The following is a 20,724-nucleotide window of genomic DNA, read 5'->3' on the forward strand; positions in this document are numbered from 1 at the left end:
CTCGTATTCTAGATTGGATCAATTTGCAGTTTGCTCTGTGTAACGGAGCCAGTCTTATCGACTGCCCTTTCGGGCACGGTGGGATGCAGTCCAGGAACCAAAGGCATGCGCTTGATGTAAACAACCTGGACTTTATCACAGGCTGCGAAAGAAACGCAGTAGACCGAGGAGGTTGGTGACATTAGGTGGTGGCTGGGAAGATGCACGACGGAGGGGGAAAGGAGCTTTCGGATCGCACTAACCGCATACAGAACCACGTGACAAGTTGAGGGTTCCAATGTTCCGAGGTCACGAATTGTGACATAGAGTATAATGCGCAATTGCTTGTTCTATCTGGGAGAGCATTATGGAACTATTTCGCAGCGCTTTTGATTTAGTATGGTACCTTTTTGGCGTTTTCAAGCCACCACTTGCACCTTTCCCCTCTTCCACCTTCCCATGCATCCGCATCTGCAACATTGAACACATTCACTACTCCAGGATCCGAATATGTGTAATACTTCAGATATTCGGTTACCGGGTGGTACGTCGCGTTCCCGCCTGTAGTGTTCAGGTTCAGCAGCGCAGGCGACTCATCGGTCCACACTGGCCATTCAATAAGTCCATCTGCACCCTCCGGCACAGTCGAATTGGCGGCTCCACCCTTGGCATCCGACACGCTGATGATTGGATCATCCTGCACGATGAAGTTGCCCCAGATCTTGCGGAAGGCGTGCTTGAAAGACGCGCCTGGCGTTTTGGTACCAGACCACAGGGCCTGAAGATCGAAGCCGTGATACGCAGGGTTAGCGCTGAACTGATATTTCCACGCCTGGGGGAAGGCGGAGGCTAGCCAGTAGGAAGGACAGTCGAAAGTAGATTCGGCGAAGACATTGATCACACGTTGTTGCTGGCCAGTGCCGAATGTTGATTGATTGACAGCAGTGACGGAAGAAGTGCCATCGGTATCGTAGACTGGCGCTGATGGGTCTGCATCTTGGTCATCGCCTTCGTAGGAGTAAAGGTCTTCTAGAGCGGCTTTGTCATCGGCAGAGAAGGATGGGAAGGTGGAGGACACATAGTCGCGGAAATCCTCAAGAGTTACGGTGGTGGGCGGACTGAGGGGGACGCCTTCGTTCGCAAGATTGCCGGAGAGGATACGTTTCCCACTCAGAGACTTGGCCACCAGCTGAGTAGAGGGGAGGTCTTTCACGAAAGAGCCATCCGTAACGGGAAGGAAGGCGAAACTACCGAAAGCACTGGCTTCAGATACTCGAGCACTGGCGTTCTGGAGTACTTCGCTGTCGCTGTCGCGAAGGCACTGCAATGTATCTGTCGCGTTGGAGCAGCCGGCGGCTGCGCTAAAGTCATCGTACGCTTGAGTCGGTTCTTCGTCGTTGTAGTCATGCTGCGCTGGCACCCACGGACTTTCAGCAATGATCTACATGTGTATTAGCACGTGCTTTGAATGGCAATTTTAGGAACGTACATTATTGAACAGGGATACGTTCTGTGCGCCGCCATATGCCATGGCTTGATACATGACAGCGGCGCCACCTGCGCTCTCACCCGCAATCGTCACACGTGCAGGATCGCCACCAAACGATTTGATATGTTTCTGTACCCATTGGAGGGCAAAGTTCATGTCCAAAAGTCCGGCATTCAGAGCACCTCCAGCCTCGACATCTTCACTAGACAGGAATCCGAATGCGCCGAGACGGTACTGGATGATCACCGAAATGAAGCCATTATTATTTGTCGTCATAAACTCAGTAGGATCGAGACCTTGAGCACTAAAGAGGCCGTATCCACCGCCATCTCAAGGGTTGGTAAGTACAGTGATTGTGTTTGTCGGGCATGTTTGACTTACGTATCCAGAAGAAGACTGGCAGGTTGGTCGCATTGGAGGGTGCGTAAACATTCAGATACAGACAATCTTCGTCGCCAAGTGCAGACGTAAAGCCATATTCAGCAGGCGTTTCGCTGCCCGCCCCAGTTTGTGGACAAGCAGGACCATCGCTGGTCGCTGAAATGGAAGCAGTTCTGTTCACTATGGGTGGTTGGGGCGCCGCAAATCGCAGGTTCCCAACAGGAGGGGTCGCGTATCGGATTCTGCATGTTCAACATCAGTATTTGGAGCCGGAATCACGATGGAATAAGTTTATACCCTTTGAAAGCGTTGATGCCATTCTGGCTATCTTGAGTTCCGTCGTAGACAGCGTATCCAAGATCGACCGATGGTGCACCCCTTGCAGCCAGTGGCGACGCACCACTTCTCGCCCCCAACAACGCAGTCACAGCGAGCGAACACCTCATCCTCTGGGTAGTATACCGCGCAGCAAGTATTGAGGTCGAACGCAGGGGACACGGGCGACAGATTCCAGGATATGCAATGAAGGAGAGACGTGCTGCGAGACCCAGCGCCGTGGGAGCGTCGTGCAACTGGATCCGCCATGCGAGGCTTCGCTATCCCGCATGCAGGTGGATCCATGGCCCACGGAGATTACGGGTACTTAGCCCTGCGAGCAATATCTCACATCAAAACCCAGTTTACCTTGTGGTTCTCGCGCCCTCGTACAAAGAGACCAGCGAAGGCGAGCACACGGCACGGCATCTGTCCAGACCGCCAAAGACCCATTCTGTGCTCAATTGCGGCAAAGCTGGCTTGTCAAGGTTGCAATGCATGTCGCTCTCATGGCGAGCGATTGGATGCTAGTTGGGGTCTCCAGGACTTCTTCCGCCATTCGCACGGGTGCGCTACCGAGGCATTCATCCGCGGACGCTGCTGCTCTACTAACCACTCTTGTCCAGCGTTCACAGGCATTGCGCGTAAGCCTCTATCCACATCCCGTAGTTACGAAGGTGATCTCTTCTGCCAGGATGATTGTAGGTGGTCGCCGACTGAATTTGTTTTGAGGATGAGGTGGGAGGAGCGAGAAGCGGATGCAGTGTGATGGGCGTTGTGACAGCCCGGCTGCCTGGTGCGTGGGTACGATCAAATCCCGACATGGGCAATCTCTCGTCAGCGAAACCGACATGTCGGCGCAAGGCTGAATACGATCGCACTGCCAATGTGCACCAGTGGATTGATGCACGGTAGAAATGATTCCAGAAGAGGGAACATTTCAAAGCATCGGGATGGGTACCCACTGTTTTCTCGTGTGACACGATGACCGTTGCATGCAGTGAAGAGCTTCTAACTCGTCGTCCCTACGGCGGTAGAATATCAAAAACAATCGGGTCTGGCGATTTCGATGGCTGCACGTCGAAACTGTTCGTTGCGTCGGCCAGCTGCAGAGAATGCGCGCCTGCCCCTTCCGCAGTAGGAGGCATGCATCTGCCACCATGCGCCTCAATAACTTTCGATCTGCGCTTTCACGAGGGCTTTGCCTACATCTTCGAGATCCTTGGCAGATCAAAACAGGCTCTGCTTGCAATATATCAAGTTTGTCTAGCCTCATCGTTTCTGGACGTCAGTCATAGTGACTTCTCAACATCATGATCGAAATTGAGCGGCCGAAGGGCAGACATGGACGGGTTCACAAGCATGTCAAAAGTCGGATTTCAATGGATATGATCGAGGGCGATTTTCATGGGGTTGGAATTACCTACGGAGCTGATACGGTGCCTCGTGATCATATTGTTCCCCGACACCAATCTGCAGAAAGCGCAAAGCGCCCGAGAATAAGCAAGTAAAAAGTGAGAGTCACCTCTTCATTGTAGAAAGCCTCCCGATGCGGGCTCCATATCGCTAGTGATCCGAAACAAGCCCTCACGCCATAGTCCACGAAGAAGTTGCCAGAACCACAACTCTACGAATAATGCCCCTTCCAACGCAATCACTCTAGCAAATACAGCCACTCGCACCTCTCCTTAGCGACCAAAGCTGAAAATGCTGCGCCACGTGTCGAATGAGATGCTCTTCGAGTTCTCGCCGCTCTTCTCCCTCCACGCAGCATAGCCAAGTAGGTCGCTTGTAAGGTCCTTGTCCTTGCCTGTGATGGCCTCGTCGAGGGCAATTTCGAAGGAAGCAGTGCCAGTGCTCACGCGAGCGAAGTACTTGACTCCAGACTCCTGCGACTGATCATCTTGTGCCGCAGCCTGCTTCTTGGTGTCTGCCGTCGAGTCAGGCTCGCTGCTCTCTTGGTCATCCTTCGCGGTGGTAGCAGCAGTGTTGCGGCGTTCAGAATGCGTCAAGCCCATGTTGAGGAGATCTGCGTCGGTGGGTACCGTGGTGGCGCTGTCGTTGTCGGCAACCATTGTATCTTCGTGGTCGGGAGTTGCTGCACGTCCTTGGACTTCAGCAGCGGTGACCTAGTCGAGCCGATTATGATTAGCAAGTTTATCGTTGACGGTATCGATTTATAAAGGACTCACGTTTTTCTCGTCGAGGGTAGTGGTATCGCTGTCTGCGCGACGCTTCGGAGAACCAGCGGCTTCCGGGCTAGCCTGTGCGGACAAAGCCTGGGTGGAGGTGCTCACATCATCGCCTCCCTTAGAGAGACGCGTCTGCCGCCGAGTCACGCGGGGACTCGGCGCGGTTACCTTGGGCTTCTTGACAGGTCCATCGGCCATCTCATTGTCGTTATCGTTGCGATCGTCCTCAAATGTCGACGGCGTATGATCGTTCAGGAGACTGTCCGAGCCCCCTCTCGCCCTTGGACTTAACATGTTCCGCCGTACACGTCCGGCCTTGCCTCCACGAAGGCGCTTATTTGCGCGCAGGTTGCCGTGGCCCCGAGCAAACCGTCCGTTATCATCGTAGTCTGGGTTACCGCGCTTGCGCTTCTGTCCAGATGACTAGATGTGATAAGCGTTTGTAGGTTCTCATTCAGCGCCAGTTTACATACCACAGGTAGATCATCGAGGTTTGAGTGCTCGGGTGCAGCTTCTGCAGCAAGAACTGGGACCACGTTAGTAGATTAATCAAAGACATGAGAACCTAAACATTTGGATTTTTTGTTAAAGCAAGTTGGCCTCATAGTATGAACCTGTAGGCCCAATGAGAACGTACCTGAGGTTGGGGATGAGCGGGAAGACGTATTGCTTGCCGCCTTGTTGCCCTCCGCGTGATGGGGTTGTGTCGCGAAAGATTTCATGGACGGCGAAGTCGGTGTGGGCAGGCCTTCTACTGATTTCGTGGGCTTTTGAGTCACTTCTGGTGCTATACCTCCTTCTCATTGTTAGCTGTCGCTGACCTTCATCATTGCAATAGTTATGAATTGAAACAGGGCTAAACAATAGTTGTCGAAAGAAATAGAGCAAACATACCCGTTGCGAGAGTTTGGTCTACCGCTGTCTGGTTGAGAGCAGGAGATGGTAGTTTAGGTTGAGATTGACCCCCGGTGGCTTCGGGACCTATTGTATATTGATTATTACCTAATCAGAACAATGACTCTCATGAGGAATCAACTTACGGTTTCCAATCCACTCTGGCACCGATGAACCTTTGCGTGGAAGTCCATTCATGGCATCAGAAGAAGACGTGGCGTGCTCGCTCGTAGCCATCTTCGTCACCTGAGCTGAAGTCATGCTCTTCCACCTACGGTCGAAGAACCTGTTCAAGTCAGTCGATGTGAACCCGCTAGGTGTCTGGGAAAACCTACGGCCACTTGTCCTGGGCGCGATTGGTGAGTGTGCGCACGCGCTTGTAAGCGTTGTACAACTTTGCGAAAGCTTCAGTACCGTTGATAGTTACACCACCTTGATCGATGACTCCGTTGAAGTCACGGGGGAGGTAGTTTGTCTTGATCCAGGTCGCCAGGTCCTTGTCGTCGTCATGCTTTACATTCGTTAGCTCGTGAATATTCGGCATCTGGAGAAAATAGATAGAAAACTCAAGCTTTATGTAGCTGAGGAGCTACGAAGACTGACAGTCTTACTCGTGAGATAACATGTAAGTGAGTGTTACCTACCTGGCTTGTGTCGAGAACCTCGAAGATCTTGGCCAACGTCTGCAGATCCACCATACCTTCAGCAGGCGGCATATTCATGGTAGTAGTCGGGGTGGTGTATGGGACTGCTGCGATTGTCGCGCTGTGGTTGCTGGAGTGGCGGCGTGGTGGGGTGTTCCGAGCTTTGTTCAAGGGCGCGACGTGGGAGCCCGGAACAGAGTCACCCATCGTAGCGCTTGGGCCCGTAGGCCGATGCAAGGAGCGTGTTATCATCTCGAATGGCTTGGTTAGAGGGGCGATAATCGCTGGAAACGTTGGTTTAGATATTTGCGGAAGCTTTCCCCGCGTGCCGAGCGTGAGCGAAGGGCGAATGCGCAGTGTGGACGCAGACTTATAAGGCGACAAGGCACAGAATAAGAGCTTGTTCTATTGTTTTGCGTTGAGCAGTGAAAGGTGCGGTGGTGGAGCTGTTGTAGAGAGAATTTTACGTCAACCAACGTCGAGGGTCCACGTCCGGGCGCGTGGCCTGCTCCGCGCTTGTTGCAGCCAAGGGAACGCTGCAGTGTCCCAGCTGTCGTCAGCCAACGTCAAGATTTGCAGTCGTCTGGGCGATGGCTAGACGAAACCGTTTCGATCGCGCAAGCTTCTTTCGAAACCCAGGCTATGAGATGGAGAAGGTTGGAAAGCAGGGTGCGGACGTGCTTGTGGGCGTATTTCTCAGCACCGATTGCGACGCCACAGGAAGTGTCAAGGCGTAGTTCTCCCCTACCAGTGCTGGTCATTACATCCACTTCAACTAACTCGTAGAAATTTAGCGAATCTATGTTCTGGATCTTGGTGTGGATCCTACGGCCTCTTGAAAACCTTTCATCCATAGCTGGAGTGCGCACGTCTTCGTTGCCTCTGACCTCGACACGCCATTGCGTCCGCTTTGGACTCACTGTTCTCCATAGAATCAAGCCAACGATCAGCCTGTCCTTATAGTGTGAGAACAGCTGCCATCAAATCACCTTGGCGGTTGCTGTGATTGCTCGTATACGATGGAAACGTGGGTAGAATACCAAAACGCTAATCTCAAGCAATACACATATGCCCAGAGATGTTGCGGTATCCTGTCATTGGAAGCACCAGAAAGTCAAAAAAGGCTTGCTTATCATACATCGCACGTTCTACAGTGATATAGTGATTGTAATTGAACACCGAGTATATCCAAACCCAATAGTGCCTGAATACAATAGCATGCACCTGCTCCATATACCGCGCAACAACCCAATGTTAGAGCGCCTCAGTCTTCCAATGACGATTCTTCCGTCACCTCCTCCACAGTAGGCAATAGATCTTTCCCCATTGGTCCTTTTGGCGTTGGCTCTTTTGCCGTGGAAACTTTCGTAGGGATCTCTTCGAGCTTGAAGTATTGCTGTATAAACCGACCTGCAGCCACGGCATCCTCTTCTGCCGTCACCTTCTCCATAGTAGGGAATGGCTCTCTTGGCGTCGGCTCTTTTGCCATTGATAATTTCGCAGGAGTCGCTCCGGGCTTGAAGTATTGTTGCATAAACTGACCCGCAGCCACGGCAGCCTCCCTTCCAGGTTTTTGTCCATAGAAATAAAGCTCGTTGTCCAGCCTCGATGATTTCGGCCGTCGCAGATCCGGTGCAAGGTTGTAGGCACCAGCCAGCATACCAAGGTCTTCGACACTGTGAATTCTTATCCCGAGTGGCTCATCGGTCTGTAGCAGGTGCATGTTTCCGTCCAGATAACTTTCAGCTAGCCATTCTCGAAGACGCTTATGTATCTCCTTGGTCCCAAGTTGTAGGAGTGCGTGCATTTCGAGGGCAGCTGGTACGTTGAGGATTCCGAACGGGCAAACTTTAGACAGGTCAGGTGTTGTCGCTGCCTTGCCGGATGGTTCTCCCATTATGATCGTGGAACTTCAAAAAGTCTTGGCCGTCAAGGAAACGTAGTGAGGGTTAAGCCGGCGTATTAAAGCGAGCGATGGCGTACGTGCGTGCGGCGCGGGCGAGTAAAGATGTTGAACGAAGCGGCTCGGAATACTGTCAACGATGGAATGATAGCCAAAAATAAAAGAATAAGGAGATAACAGTGGATGTAGAGAAGCGCGAGCGGGTGACTGCGGTCAGGTTATGCTTGGGCGATGAGCCTTGGCTCCTTCAAGATGCAGCTTCCCAGGTTGGGTGAATGCAGCCTTGTATGGAAGGAGCTCAGGACGCTCACAACTCATACAATGTCCATTCACCAGTAGGCTGGAAGTTTTAGCGTGTGAAATAGCTTATGATACTGCCAATCACTTGAAGTTCGCGGGTTTGCAAGGCAGGTCTCTCGCTCGCGCCTGTAAATCGCCAACAACTGTCTCGTTGGCTCCAATGAAGCACATCCGATCCTTGGAGCAAGCAGCCTGCGAACGAGCTACGCCATTATTTCAACAAGATGTGTGGAGGTAGTCATGGAAAACAATAGAGGTAGCAAACTATGGTTGTATAATAAGCTCAGATTAGAACAAGCATGCGCGGCAATTATCGACTCGTCTACGTGTAGCTACACACGATTCAATCTTTGTAGATCAGGGCATCGCCATGCTAACGTATGTAGGCTAAAAGACCATCTATTGTTTGATTATGCTACTGACCAACTATGTTTATGTGTATAACACAGACTTCGCCTCAGCGCCTCTGGTTCCTCAAGAAAGACGGTGTTTATGGGATTATACCTCATATGTTGATCTGACGCCAGACACTGACCGAACTGCTAATCCTCCAGTGATGCAAAGAAAAGCAGAACAATTGCCACCAGACTACTGTACACATCTGCTTACTCTGGCACAGCGCTCTTCTTCCCACGGCGCAAGACACCTCTAGCATCTCACCAAACTACATGTCATCTTACCCTCAGATCTACCAAAGCAGGACAACAAGCAAAAGTACAGATTTCAATTTCAGTACGCAAAGCTTAGCTAATCAGACTGAAAACTTTACCCTTATGAGCTCTGGTGCAATCTGAACCAACCACAAGCGGCTCAATCTTCATACTCTTCTCTTCTACGAGTCAAATATACTTCACACCACGAGAAGGAATACTCAGAGGCCCATGACATATATCTCACATGTAGCACATCAATGGAAAGAAATGGCTCACGCACCGCAAGTCCAGCGCACACGCTAAGATCATCGTAAATGTTGAACTCTAGCAACGTCTTGCATATACAAAGATAACAATAGTGATGGTATCAGCCGAAACGCACTACCCTACTATACACCCAGCCCAACCCATACACCCGCTTACCAAACGCTCAAGCAAACTTCCAACCCACAAGTCCCTCAAGTATATATACTCCAAATCATGCCATCGTAAAGCCACCACCCCGCGCCCTCCCATATTATTGCCCGCCCCATCCAACCCATCCAACCCGTCCAGCCCGGACGGCCCATGCGCCCGACCCACACTCTGCCTCTGTCCCCCTCCATTAATCCCCATCTCCACGGGCGTCCCGACCCCAAGCCCAAAGTTAAACGCCTCAGCGCTGAACATCCCGCCGTCATCTCCAAGCACGGGGGGCTCAACATTGAACGGCAGAAACCAGCCGGCGTTTCCGGGGTCGAAGAACCCGTTGCCCATGCCCGAGTGGTCGAGCCCCCAGAAGGAGGCGTTGCTAGGGTGCGGCGTGAGTTCCGGGAAGGGCGAGAGGTCCATTTGCTGGCCGGGGTGGATCATGCTTGTGGGCGAGGTGTTGAGCAGGGCGAGGTTGTGCGGCGCGTGCGGGTAGTCTTGCATGTACTGTTGGGCGCTTGCTTGTGCGAAGTAGGCGGGGTCGAAGGCGTCGATGGCGTCTTGGGGGTTGATATTGATATTGCCCATTTGTTGGTGGAGTTGAGTCGGGTGTAATGGGTGGCCGCGGTGTTGTGCTTGCTGGGCAGCGGAGGCGTGGTTCGTGTTGGGAGCGTCAGATTTGGAGACTGATTTCGACTTGTTTTTGCGGGCTTGCTTGCGTTGGGTCTCGCGGGTTGGTGGTGATAGGGAGGCGAAGAATTCTTCTACGCTTTGCAGGTCGCTCTTTTGGCCGAGTACTGCATCGGTGCCTGGCTCGTTGGTGTTTGGTTGGACAGCGTCTTCGTAGTCTGTCTTGGACACGCCGTGCGGATATCTGTCGAACCAGTCACCGTACTGGAAGATGACGGCCTTGCTCTTATCGCCCGCAGCACTTGGGCCTTTGAGCTGCGCATCTGCGTGTTGGCGGTATAGCTCTTTTAGGTTCTCCGCGATATAGTGGAACATGCCCCAGTACTTCTTCATCTTGCTTAGGTACTTGACGTTGTATGCGAGATACTTCTTCGATTGCGCTTCGAGCTTCGGATTCTTCGAAAATACACCGTGGACATGGACGGTAGAGGAAAAGAAAGCAGAGTAGCCAGCGAACGGCGCAACCACGTTGTGGTCCATTGCTTCGTTGATGAGAATAGATATCTGATTCGCCGCGTCTAATGCGGTGCGCGCAGATTCAGTAAGGAAATCGTGGGGCATCTCCTTCGGTGGTCGACTGCCAGCCCGCGAAGGCAGTGAGAATCGATGCAGGAACAGTATGATCTGTTGGTAGAGGATGTGTAGGTAAAGGTAAGAGTTTGCGGTTCGGCCTATTGCATGGCTCTTCAGGTTTTCGGGGCTGTAAACCAGCATTTCTGGCAAAGCTTCCTTGAATTCCTTGGCCTCTTTCTTGATGTTGTGGAAGGTGGACTTGGCGGACCACATAGGCTCGGGTTCGCGTTCTTTTCCGCCCAGGTTCATGTATTTGACGAGCTTTCCCCATATACACACGAGCCGGATGGTGTAAGCGGTGACTCCCATATTCTCGCGTGGGTCTGAGAGCTGTCCGCTGTCCTCCGCTACAGGGTTCGGGACGTTGCCGTCGAGGTTTTCTGTCGGTGCTTGTATCTCATGCACGTACAAATGCTCTTTAACAGGCAGCTGGACCTCGATGTACTGCTCGTGCACGAACAACGGTCGATCTGTGCCGGAGGAGTTGAAGCGATCCATAAGGAAACAAGACCACATTGTGCGCCGTCGAATCTCGCGGTCGGTAAGACTGAGGGGCTTGCGTTCGGCTTCGGTGACGCTTGGATCGTACTCGAGTTCCTTGTGCAGTTGCAGCGCATACGCCATCCTCTGAGCCATGCCGCCAAACATCCAACTCCTTCCACCTTGACATGTCCCAAATTCGTGTAAACCGAGAAGTAGATAGACGATGAGGATGGTGATGTTGGGAGCGTCGAAGCGTTTGAGCGCTATCTCTCGCGCTTTCTCGCCCCAGTTGTCGCCGCGAAGAAAGCAAGGCTCCGATCGCAGCTGCGGATGTGTCGAGAAGCGCGCGGATATCGCGCAGATGGCCAAGATGAGTACGGGGGGCACGTCGCCTTTTGCGAGTCGCCGCATAAAGCTAGGCTTGTGCAGAAGTGGGTAGCTTTGTCCGTAGACATAGTCGAAGTAGACCTCGGCCAGATGCTCTTGGATCTCTTTCGGTGGCAGACTCTCAAGGCCCTCGGTGAGCAGACTGGTATCGTCCGATTCCTTGTTCCTTGAGGCTGAGCCTGAGGCGTCAGGATTGGCCGACTTTGACTTTGCCCACTCGTCCAGATCATTGCCGAAAGCTTCTTCGGCGCCTCGTTTCTTGTTCGCGGTGGGTGTCTTCGGCGGCGCTCCTGGCAGCGCAGGTTTGACGACGGAACGCCCGACGCCGGCGATCGAAGGTAGGCTTTCTTTGGGGATGAGCTTGATGACGCGATCCTCCATGCGCCGCAGCCGCTTGTCGAGCATGGCCATGTAGTCGGTCCTGGGTGCCGCCTTTCTCGTGGTGACCTTGTAAACACACGGGATGCGACTTCTCAAACAGTGCTTGCACGCCGGCTTCTCGCCCGAACACCGGATCTTCTTCCGCCGACACGCAATGCACGCCAACGGCAGCCTCTTCCTTTCCTTTCCTGCCTTCGTCTTCATCTCGCTCCACGCCGGAGGGTCGCCGTCGCCCTTGTCTTTCATGCCATCCGCGCCCTCCCTCAGCATGCCGTCTTCCAGCTTCATTGCCAGCGATCCGTCGTCCATGTTGTCCCCCAGCAGCATCCCCAATCCAGCCGCGCTTTCCGGGCTCGTGTGATTGCCTTCGCGGCCCAGGTCAATGCTGAGCCTGTGTGGATGGGCGCTGCCCCCGCTCATGTTTCCTTCCTCCATGTCCACAATACTCCCCCGGTGGTTCGGCAGGCTCGTCTGAATGTTCGTAGGCGATCGATCGTAACCGTTGCCGAAGCCTTGGTTTTGTCCGAACGCCATGGGATAGTCGGAGAAGGACGCCATCGACTCTCGGAGCTCGGAAAGGCCGTACTCGTGCAGTGCCAGCGGGTCGTCGTGTGCCAATCGCGAATGTTGCGGCGCAGTCATCGTCGTCGCGGTCGTTCCGGGGTCGCCCATTTCCTTGACGCGCGCTGCGTCTCTGTGCCGCGGAGCTGTTTCGCTCCTCACATCGAAAGAAGACACCCAGATACAACAGGATTACTCGGTCGTGTGGCCTCAGGAGGCTCAAAGGGGTTCTTGTCAGCCTCCCCACAGGATGTGATGGTCGTGCACTGCGGTTGCGGCTCGGTTCGTCCGGAGAAGTATCGGAGGCTTCCCCACAAATCCACAACGACGTCTGAAAGGGCCGATGTCTAGCTAGTCCACAGGCGGCGACGAAAATCGTTCAGAGCACAAGGACACGCACAGAAAGGACACAGCTGTCAGCTCTTCTGCTGGGCGCAAGTGAGACGGATGACTATGACAGCACTGGTGTAGCATCAGACGCCACCTCCCGCGGAACTGTCACGCAAAACGAACAAGGCACCGCAGAAGGCTTGCAGAAGGGCCTCGTAATAGCCACAGCAGGATTCGCGACCGCGAAAAGGTGGAGGATAGCCTGACAGGCACCTCGGCCCAGGCCAACCACAGCGCGCACAATGGTCGATGCATCCCCCCCACATGGCCCATGCCTGCAGATTCGCGACCGCATTGTATTATTAAGACAGGACAAAGCACCCAAGCCGTCGGCCACGACGCGCTTGACAAGTCCGCGACCTGGCGACTACAGTCGTCGCAACGCTCTAACGCTGCTGGACTTCCTTATGCGTTCATATGTGGCGGAAAGAGGTTGCACGTCACGCGCCTGCATTGGTTCGCGACTCCAGCGGGGAACTGGCTCCTTTGCGGGGCTCCGCTGCTTGCTACTTCGCGTAGCTCTCGCGTGCATATGAACTCCATCAACACCAATATCCTACGAACACGCCCACCGCTTCTGCCACACTTTATCATGCCGATCGCCTGTTGGCAAGACTTGTTGATGTTTTCCTTGCCCTCGTGATACTCGGAAACAGTAATGACGAGAACGCAAGTCAGCTTGAACGCGATGACGATGCCCATGTCTCCTGCTAGCTATCCACTCTATTGGGATGGCACAGGCTCTTTGATTCGATCGCCTCCACGGAACAGCTGTCGGGCGGAACGCAACGCGCGCACAACGTTCAATGTGGTTCTTGATGACCGCACGTGCGTCCTGGTGCTGGTTACATGAACGAAGATTACCCTTTCATGGACCTTCCTTGTCGGAAGGTCTTCCTCTCTCATCTCCTTTGCAGGTCATCGAATATCTCCACACATGACTGGCAGGTTTAGCCAGAATACTCGCGAATCGTCCAACGAAAGTTGCCCTATTGCGCAACGACTTTACACGTCGGTGCTGTTGTAGGATTGCGGTGCAAATGCGCTGAAATCTATGCATATTACATACAACCGCCGGCTTCTTGACCACTTGTCTATCGAAGCGATTCTACGTTCTGCCCGCGTACGCCAGGCTTTGGCCCCTTCGTCCGCAGCTGCAAGGCGCCTGCACGTCGCCTGCATAATGGCCCGAGTTAATATCTGCCATGCGGAACAGCACGGGAACGGCCAGCGATGCTGGGGCAGATCTTGGTAGGCTGCCCTTGAACGGATCAGGTGCATGTCGGCTTAGGCTGCTGAACGGTGTGTCTTTTGGCTCCGAGTGCCATGTGCTGGCACTATCCGCCTCGTTGCCTCGTTGGCTGTGCCTCTACATTCATTGAGAGGCCGTAACAGGAAGGAGCGACGACTTGCCACATGCAACTCGAGCCGCTCGAAGTGTTCTTGGTTGCGCTCCGTTCGCGTCCGATTTCTGGTGTGCCTGTTGATTGCATCGTAGCACGAGAGGGCTTCTTCAAACTCACTGCTCATTTCGGTACCACGGTTGGAGCCCTTCGTTATATATACCCACGTTTCCCCGCACTTCGGTCTCGTGGCACCGAGGGTTCTCCAACAATTCTGGAAGAAGGTGGTCTTCTATGCGCGGCAGACTCAGGTCGAGCATGGCCGGGTTTCTCCGCATCCACGTGCTTTTAATCAGATTTTACAACGAAGCATCATGCGGATGCGGTTCCCAATTTCGAACAGGGTGTAATCCCGGCAAATCTAGGAGTAAATCATTGATGAGTTTCATACTGGAAGTTCATTCTCAGGGAGACCTCAGGAAATTGCTCATCACGTGAGTGTGGAAGACCCATGAACGTTTCTCACTTTGAAGGAATTGGTGCCAACGCTAAAGTACTGGAGAAGCAAAAGTCGCAATGCATGTCCGACCAAACGAATCAAGAACTACTCTTGTTGGGAGCTCATTAAGCTTGACTTCCCTGGTCCCTTGCATTGAGCTCGACCTCTTTCTGTATATCCAGGCCCGCTATATCTGCCAAACCTTCGTTTGTATCTTTCATGATGCCCACCAATTTCAAGAGACCCGTCTCGTCTTGCTCGACGTCTCCATCCCCATTTCCGGATGATCGTCCGATGGCAGCTGTATCGATGTTAATCTGGTAAGCGTAATTCTCACAGCGCGTTCAGACTTAGAGAAAGTACGACTCGACTTGTCACGCCTACTATGCCGTCGATTCCAAAGGGTGTAACAACCTCTAGTTGGATTCGTTTCATCCGTGTTCTCCCACTATCCTCGCTCTTACGACTAAGGCGTTCAAAAATTTGATCCGCAGAGGATTGGTTACGACATGAAAGACAATACCGTAGAAGTAGCCTGTCGTTTCTGAGCACTCCTTGTTAGTCAGAGCTTGCCCGTGGCGGAAATGTCTTTCGGTCGACAGTTTCTCCTACTAGGGTTATGTGCATGCGTGCAGAATCCGTACGCGCAGAATAGCAAGTGCTACTGACGACAGGCGTGTGGAAGTGCGTTATTTGTATCTCATTGGTGCTTGTGACGATAGAAAACGATGTCTGATTACCTTTTGACGCACCCAAACTCAAGACAGCGGTATTGAGATTGGACAAGAAGGTAGTTTGTCTTAGCCTAGTTGCTCAAGATCGCTCACTACTAGCTACGTTGAGAAGCCTGCACTCACGGGCACAAGAAGCGCTTTGTACCCATGCTACTTTCAATGGTCCCTTTTCTTACTATTCGGGTGAGGAGAGCATCTAATACCAGTCCTATGAACTTTTAGGACCCTACGAAGAGAATTACTAATCCTGGCTTTTGTAAAACTAATAAGATGTACATAATATTGTGGCTGGTAGCTACAACATCATCCAACGTGAATACAAATACGTAATCTGCACTTTGAGACTTGCTCGAAGCTACCTAGTTGCGCTTGGTCTGCTGTTAATACGAGCCTTGCTTTCTTGATGAGCCTTGCTTTCTCTATGAGCCTTGCTTTCTCTATGAGCCTTGCTTTCTTGATGAGCCTTGCTTTCTTGATGAGCCTTGCTTTCTCTATGAGCTTTGCTTTCTCTATGAGCCTTGCTTTCTTTATGAGCCTTGCTTTCTTCCTGAGCTAGGGGCTGAAGTTGAGGTGCCGTGCTAGGTCTTGCGCCGACGCGCCTCTCTACTATTGGACCTAGTGTTGCAACGGCCTTACCTCGCCTTCCTCATCAGTACAGGGGTGCTAGCGATTAGATGTACTTGAAATCTTGGATATCATGACCCTGGACGTATTTTGGCGAGTTTAGACAGTATGGGCATCATCCGTAGACTGACCTTTGAATGAGAAAGCCAGCCGATCACGGCACTTGTGAGCTTAACTTGGTATTTCATAGCGTTGGCAGCTGGCGGGATTGTCTTCATCACGTCGAGGAATTAGTCACCGATACTGATGACGTCTCTAGCATCGAATGTGCATATTATTGCTGCGGAAAGATTTATAGGTTTTGAAAGGAGATGGCAAAGCTGAGGACTCGGACGGTTGAGAGATTGCTGGAGGATAGTGAACGTGGACACCCTGAGTACAAAAACCAAAGAGGATCTCGCTTTTCTTGGATTCGCAATGGGTTCGCAAAGAAATAACAGTATGCGCCAAGCCAAAAAATAGTATAAAGGAATATGATACGGACAGCCAGAATCCAGTGATCGGTGCTGCTCGATGTGGCGGCAGGTTGCTGTGGTTTCACACACGTCGTTCTCGGCACGATTCTACTGTATTAACTCCAGTTGGTCAGCGTCTACGATAACCCGAGTGTTGTACTTGGTGCTGAATAGGTTCGACACAGGCCGGGAAGGTCTCCAACGAGGAAAAATGAAGAATGCCCCTGACTTGCTGATTCTAATGTAGGAAGAGCACTTAGAATACAATTTTATCCGGGAAGCATGGGTACCTGACCTAGTAGCTGACTGCCCTTGTATAAGGATTCCAAAAAGTTGTCAAAGTTGTATTTCAAACAGACGGAAGCTGAAAGGCGGAGAAGGCAATGTGGTGAGGCTAGCACGGCTGAATGTTGTTCAGATGTGTGATACGATTTGCATTCACGTGATCTCATTGATGCAGGTGGACGGGTATAGTACCGAAAGAGAAAGTAAGACTACCAGTCTTACGAGGTGATGAACCTTTGGGAAAGTAATAATTAGCCTCAATAGCAGAGGCATGTCAAAAGAAGAACTGTATAGTTACCTAATCGTCAAGATCTTACCTCCTGCCTTTCTCTACGTCCTTAATGTACTTCTTGATCTTGTCTTTCAGAGTATGACTCTTTATGGCATTGTAATCGATATCTCGGCAACCTTCGTCGATAAGAAGCTTCGCTGCCCATAGTCTGCCTTCCTTGCCGCTGCGTGTCAGGGGGTTACAGCTTCCTCCTTTGTCACATTTGAGCTCGCGCTTAGTTTTCTTATTGGCGAGGAGCTTGCGAACCCATGCCTCCGAATCTTTTCTGATCGCTTTATGGATGGGTATGTCGCCACATTTGGGGCAGGGATCATTCAACGCGGCACTCTCCGTGGGTATTTCGTCGGGTGGAACTTTTCTGCCTATTGCGGAACATAGCGGAGAGCATTCCCTTGTAGTTATCCCCGTTAAAGGATCAGTTGTTGCTGTTTTTGCTGATATTGGAGTGCTTAATGTCGATAGGTTCCTTGTTCTGAGAGCAAGCGTGCGTTGGGATTCAGAATCATGTGAAGCTCTCTGTGGCTGCGGTGATAGGGCTCGTGAAGCCGTTTGGAACTCATCCCACGTTGACTCGATACGCGTCGGCGATATTTCTTCGCTTTCTTTGACGGTTTCGGGTTCCATGAAGTCTGTATTCGGGATTTGAGAATATTCCTTGTCCATGAAGGTATAGAACTCGTCGGAATGTGCACGGCTTTCCCACGCAACAAACGCCCGCCTTTTCAAAAAACCAATGACATTTTCGACGTATTTTGAGTACCTGGAGCTGAAATCGTCTGCTTCGCCGTTCTCCAGGGGCTTTTCGGCCATCTGCTTGGCTTTTCCACACAATAGTACCAGCCACTTTTGTACCCCTGGGTTCAAGTTCTGTGACTCAGGGTTGTTCCATTCGTAGAAAACATCCGGAGCCTCCGGGTTGCCATTGTTCCTCAACGTAGTGAACTCTCCGATACCATGTGGTCCGTCGGCGAGCCATGATAAAACAAGTGTGATCATGCAAGCCATGGACCAGACGTCACCTCGTTTGCCACGTTTTCTGTCTGGGGAGCGATATGAATGCTCGTCTTTCGGTCTGAGCTCAGTTCCAGACGCTGAGAGCGTTGCTTTTGCAAGAGACCGGTCGAAGTCCGCAAGCTTCCATATCTCTCTTGAGCTATCTCGGAGGATGAGGATATTCTCTGGTTTGATGTCGTTATGCCATACTGAGTGATAAGGCTTATATTGGTGAATCCACTTTAGGGCTCCCACCAGGTCTGTTGCATTCTTAAGGACAGTCTTTGTGCTTTCCTTGGTGAAGACGTATTTGGCATTTGTGGGCGCCATGTAGTCTCCAAGATGGTTTTCTGCCAGGTCGTAAATCAAATAACGCTGCTGTCCATGTTTCAAACTCGCTAAGGGCAACATGACGTTCTCGCTCTTGATGCTAGCGTGCTTCAATCTCATCAGATTCGGAAACTCGTTCTCGAATCGATCTTTCAGTTTGTCGGTAGTTGGGGGATTGAACCTTTTGATGGCAAGTAGCATGTCTTCCGGGTTCGAAAGCCACTTATCCACCCAATGACGCTTCCCGACTTTTACTTTGAAAACTTTACCCGCACCGCCTTCACCGAGGAGGTCATCGTCATTGATCGAGAACGGCAGTATTACATCCTGAGAGACTTCATGTCTGCCACCCTCCTTCAGCACTAAGGCACAGAACCTTTTCTTTCGCTCGAAAAAGTGATCATAGAACCCGTGCCGCTCTATGCCCAGATTGTTGTAGAAAGCCTTTATATCTTCGGCGTCGTTTGTTGGCAAAGTAACATCTTCCGGCGGCCTCCATATCTTCGACTCTGGTTGCTCGGCACGAATGGGGCTCAAAAAATATTGAATCGCTCGCTCGATGTAGGTCTCGTTTCCGCAGTGGATCAGTGTTGCAAACACTCGAAGATAACGGTATGCCGCCAGATCGTCATGCGGTTGGCGTTCAAGAAGCAGACAGACAGCGTTGCTTAGATCTTCTCTACTACATTGAGGGTCGTAGTATCGGATCAACAACCTCAAAGCGCTTTCACTCAAGATCCGCTCCACTTCACCCAAAGGTATGTAGAAATGACCCGAGTCCTCTCGCTTTGCCCAATCTAATCGTTCTTTCAGTTCATTTTGTTTTCTTTGAAACGGTGTAGGCTCAACGTGTAGCATGACTACCGTAGATCTGGTTCCATGGGTGTGGGTCAACGTGCAAGGTATTGGTGGGGCACTAATGAGCCAGGGGTTGATGCGTTCGCGCTGTTTTATGACAGCCCTTCGAAGCTAGTCAGAGCATTCGGAAATGATTACTGGTGTATGGCGATTAAAGCCATACAGCCTGGGGAGCGAACAAGCTTTGAAGACAAAGCTTTCTGTATCGTTTCTTTTTTTGCGTTGAATATTGTCTAGTTTATGGTATCGAGTGCACGGAATTATGGTGTTGCTAACCCGGCCCGGGAGCTTGAGGCTACGTTTCCATATGGTCTCGCAACCGCTGACGTAGGAGTCATATCAAAAGGGGCGCCGCGCTTGGGATAAGCGACGGGTCTGTCAGCCCGAATGATTAGGTAAGACTAAGCTTTGCTATGATTCGGTGGTTCGAATCGCTTTCATACGTGACATACATGAGCGGTTTTCAACGCGGCCGAGCTTACTTCCTCTCTAGGCGGATCACAAGCGGTAGATGCTCTAGAAAGATGTGCAAAGTAGTACTAGTACTAAACGTATATTAGCATCTACTTGGCTATTGCGCGGCGGAAGGTTACAAGGGCGTCGTGTACAAGGCTGTGCTGTCCGTACGGGCTCATGCGGAGCTGAAGCCGCGGGGTCAGCTGCATGAGCCCCGCCGGCTGCACTGAGCAGCCACATCAGTCATGAGTCTTTTCCTTACGCATTCACTTAACAGCACTGACTCGGATCAAGGAGGACCCTCTCTGCGTCCTTGAAAGTCGACGTCACGAAAGTAGTCGCAAAATCACTTCACCTTACCCGTTACTATCTTGCAGCCTAAAGTCTACATTGTAAGGTCATGGAACGGTTTACAACGGGCTCAAGCTACATTGTGAAGGATAAGCTTGAGGAGCTATTGCGCACGAAATTTCCGGGAATTGCAGACTTCAAAATAAGGGTGAGCATCGCTCGGAATCTGATTTGGCGGTAAGCAATCAGGCCAACGTAATAACCAGCATACGGCTGGAATATACAGCTATTGCGCTCCTCGGAAGTTGACAGAAGTAGGTGACCGCGTTCTTAGTGAGGTTTGAGGCTGACATTTTCTAATTGATAAAGGATGAGCTCGAGTACGTCACAGGAAGCTGGCTTGGGTAATATGTGGTCGATAACCATGATACAGGTATGCGATGGAGTAGTTTGAACGCGGGCGTCAAGGCATCCTGGAAGACTAGCCGGTGAGGAGCCCACGAGGCGCATCCTACCCCGCCTTCAACCAACATATAACCACCATGTCCCATTGTGTTGCTTCAGCCGGAATGTGCGATCGTGTTGGCAATTTATCTGAGAATGGGACCATTTGCGAAATTTACAGACCCACTCCATGGTGATTGTTCACCTGCTTCTCTTTATCAGATCCCAGAGGGCTGTACCGTAGTCCCACCTGGCGGTCATGTCCACGTAGTTGATCTTAACAAGTCTAGCTCTCGTGGGTAGTACCCACTCATATGAATTACGATCACTGACATAGGCAGGGGGCAATGCGGAGACGGAACAGCTTATCATCTCTGACTCCGAAGTACTCACCCGCCATCTCAGCCTTGAGGCGCCAACTTTGACCCAGCGCATCTTGTAAGCCGCCATCAAAGTATGCATGGATTTCATCGCTAATACACTGGACTCAAGCTTCA

General features: G+C 51.7%; 5 protein-coding genes across 5 annotated transcripts; all 5 read right to left on the reverse strand.

Moving 5' to 3' along the window:
• Window positions 1-373: 373 nt before the first annotated feature.
• Window positions 374-2,295, reverse strand: N0V89_009346 (uncharacterized protein; the record flags this gene model as incomplete). The annotated part of the gene is made up of 4 exons (XM_056218097.1): window positions 374-1,420; window positions 1,469-1,797; window positions 1,850-2,091; window positions 2,147-2,295. The coding sequence occupies 4 exons, from the start codon at window positions 2,293-2,295 to the stop codon at window positions 374-376; spliced, it is 1,767 nt and encodes a 588-aa protein (XP_056067362.1).
• Window positions 2,296-3,852: 1,557 nt separating this feature from the next.
• Window positions 3,853-5,972, reverse strand: N0V89_009347 (uncharacterized protein; the record flags this gene model as incomplete). Its single annotated transcript, XM_056218098.1, has 8 exons — window positions 3,853-4,293; window positions 4,357-4,779; window positions 4,830-4,882; window positions 4,994-5,152; window positions 5,251-5,337; window positions 5,397-5,536; window positions 5,586-5,839; window positions 5,895-5,972. The coding sequence occupies 8 exons, from the start codon at window positions 5,970-5,972 to the stop codon at window positions 3,853-3,855; spliced, it is 1,635 nt and encodes a 544-aa protein (XP_056067363.1).
• Window positions 5,973-7,158: 1,186 nt separating this feature from the next.
• Window positions 7,159-7,791, reverse strand: N0V89_009348 (uncharacterized protein; the record flags this gene model as incomplete). Its single annotated transcript, XM_056218099.1, has 1 exon — window positions 7,159-7,791. The coding sequence occupies one exon, from the start codon at window positions 7,789-7,791 to the stop codon at window positions 7,159-7,161; it is 633 nt and encodes a 210-aa protein (XP_056067364.1).
• Window positions 7,792-9,131: 1,340 nt separating this feature from the next.
• N0V89_009349 (uncharacterized protein) lies at window positions 9,132-12,344 on the reverse strand (the record flags this gene model as incomplete). The annotated part of the gene is made up of 1 exon (XM_056218100.1): window positions 9,132-12,344. The coding sequence occupies one exon, from the start codon at window positions 12,342-12,344 to the stop codon at window positions 9,132-9,134; it is 3,213 nt and encodes a 1,070-aa protein (XP_056067365.1).
• A 4,532-nt stretch (window positions 12,345-16,876) lies between these two features.
• N0V89_009350 (uncharacterized protein) lies at window positions 16,877-19,036 on the reverse strand (the record flags this gene model as incomplete). The annotated part of the gene is made up of 1 exon (XM_056218101.1): window positions 16,877-19,036. One exon carries the CDS (start codon window positions 19,034-19,036, stop codon window positions 16,877-16,879), a length of 2,160 nt encoding a protein of 719 aa, XP_056067366.1.
• Between the last annotated feature and the right edge of the window lie 1,688 nt (window positions 19,037-20,724).

Source organism: Didymosphaeria variabile (assembly GCF_027946475.1).
Source record: "Didymosphaeria variabile strain IMI 356815 chromosome Unknown scaffold_7, whole genome shotgun sequence".
NCBI classification, from domain to species: domain Eukaryota; kingdom Fungi; phylum Ascomycota; class Dothideomycetes; order Pleosporales; family Didymosphaeriaceae; genus Didymosphaeria; species Didymosphaeria variabile.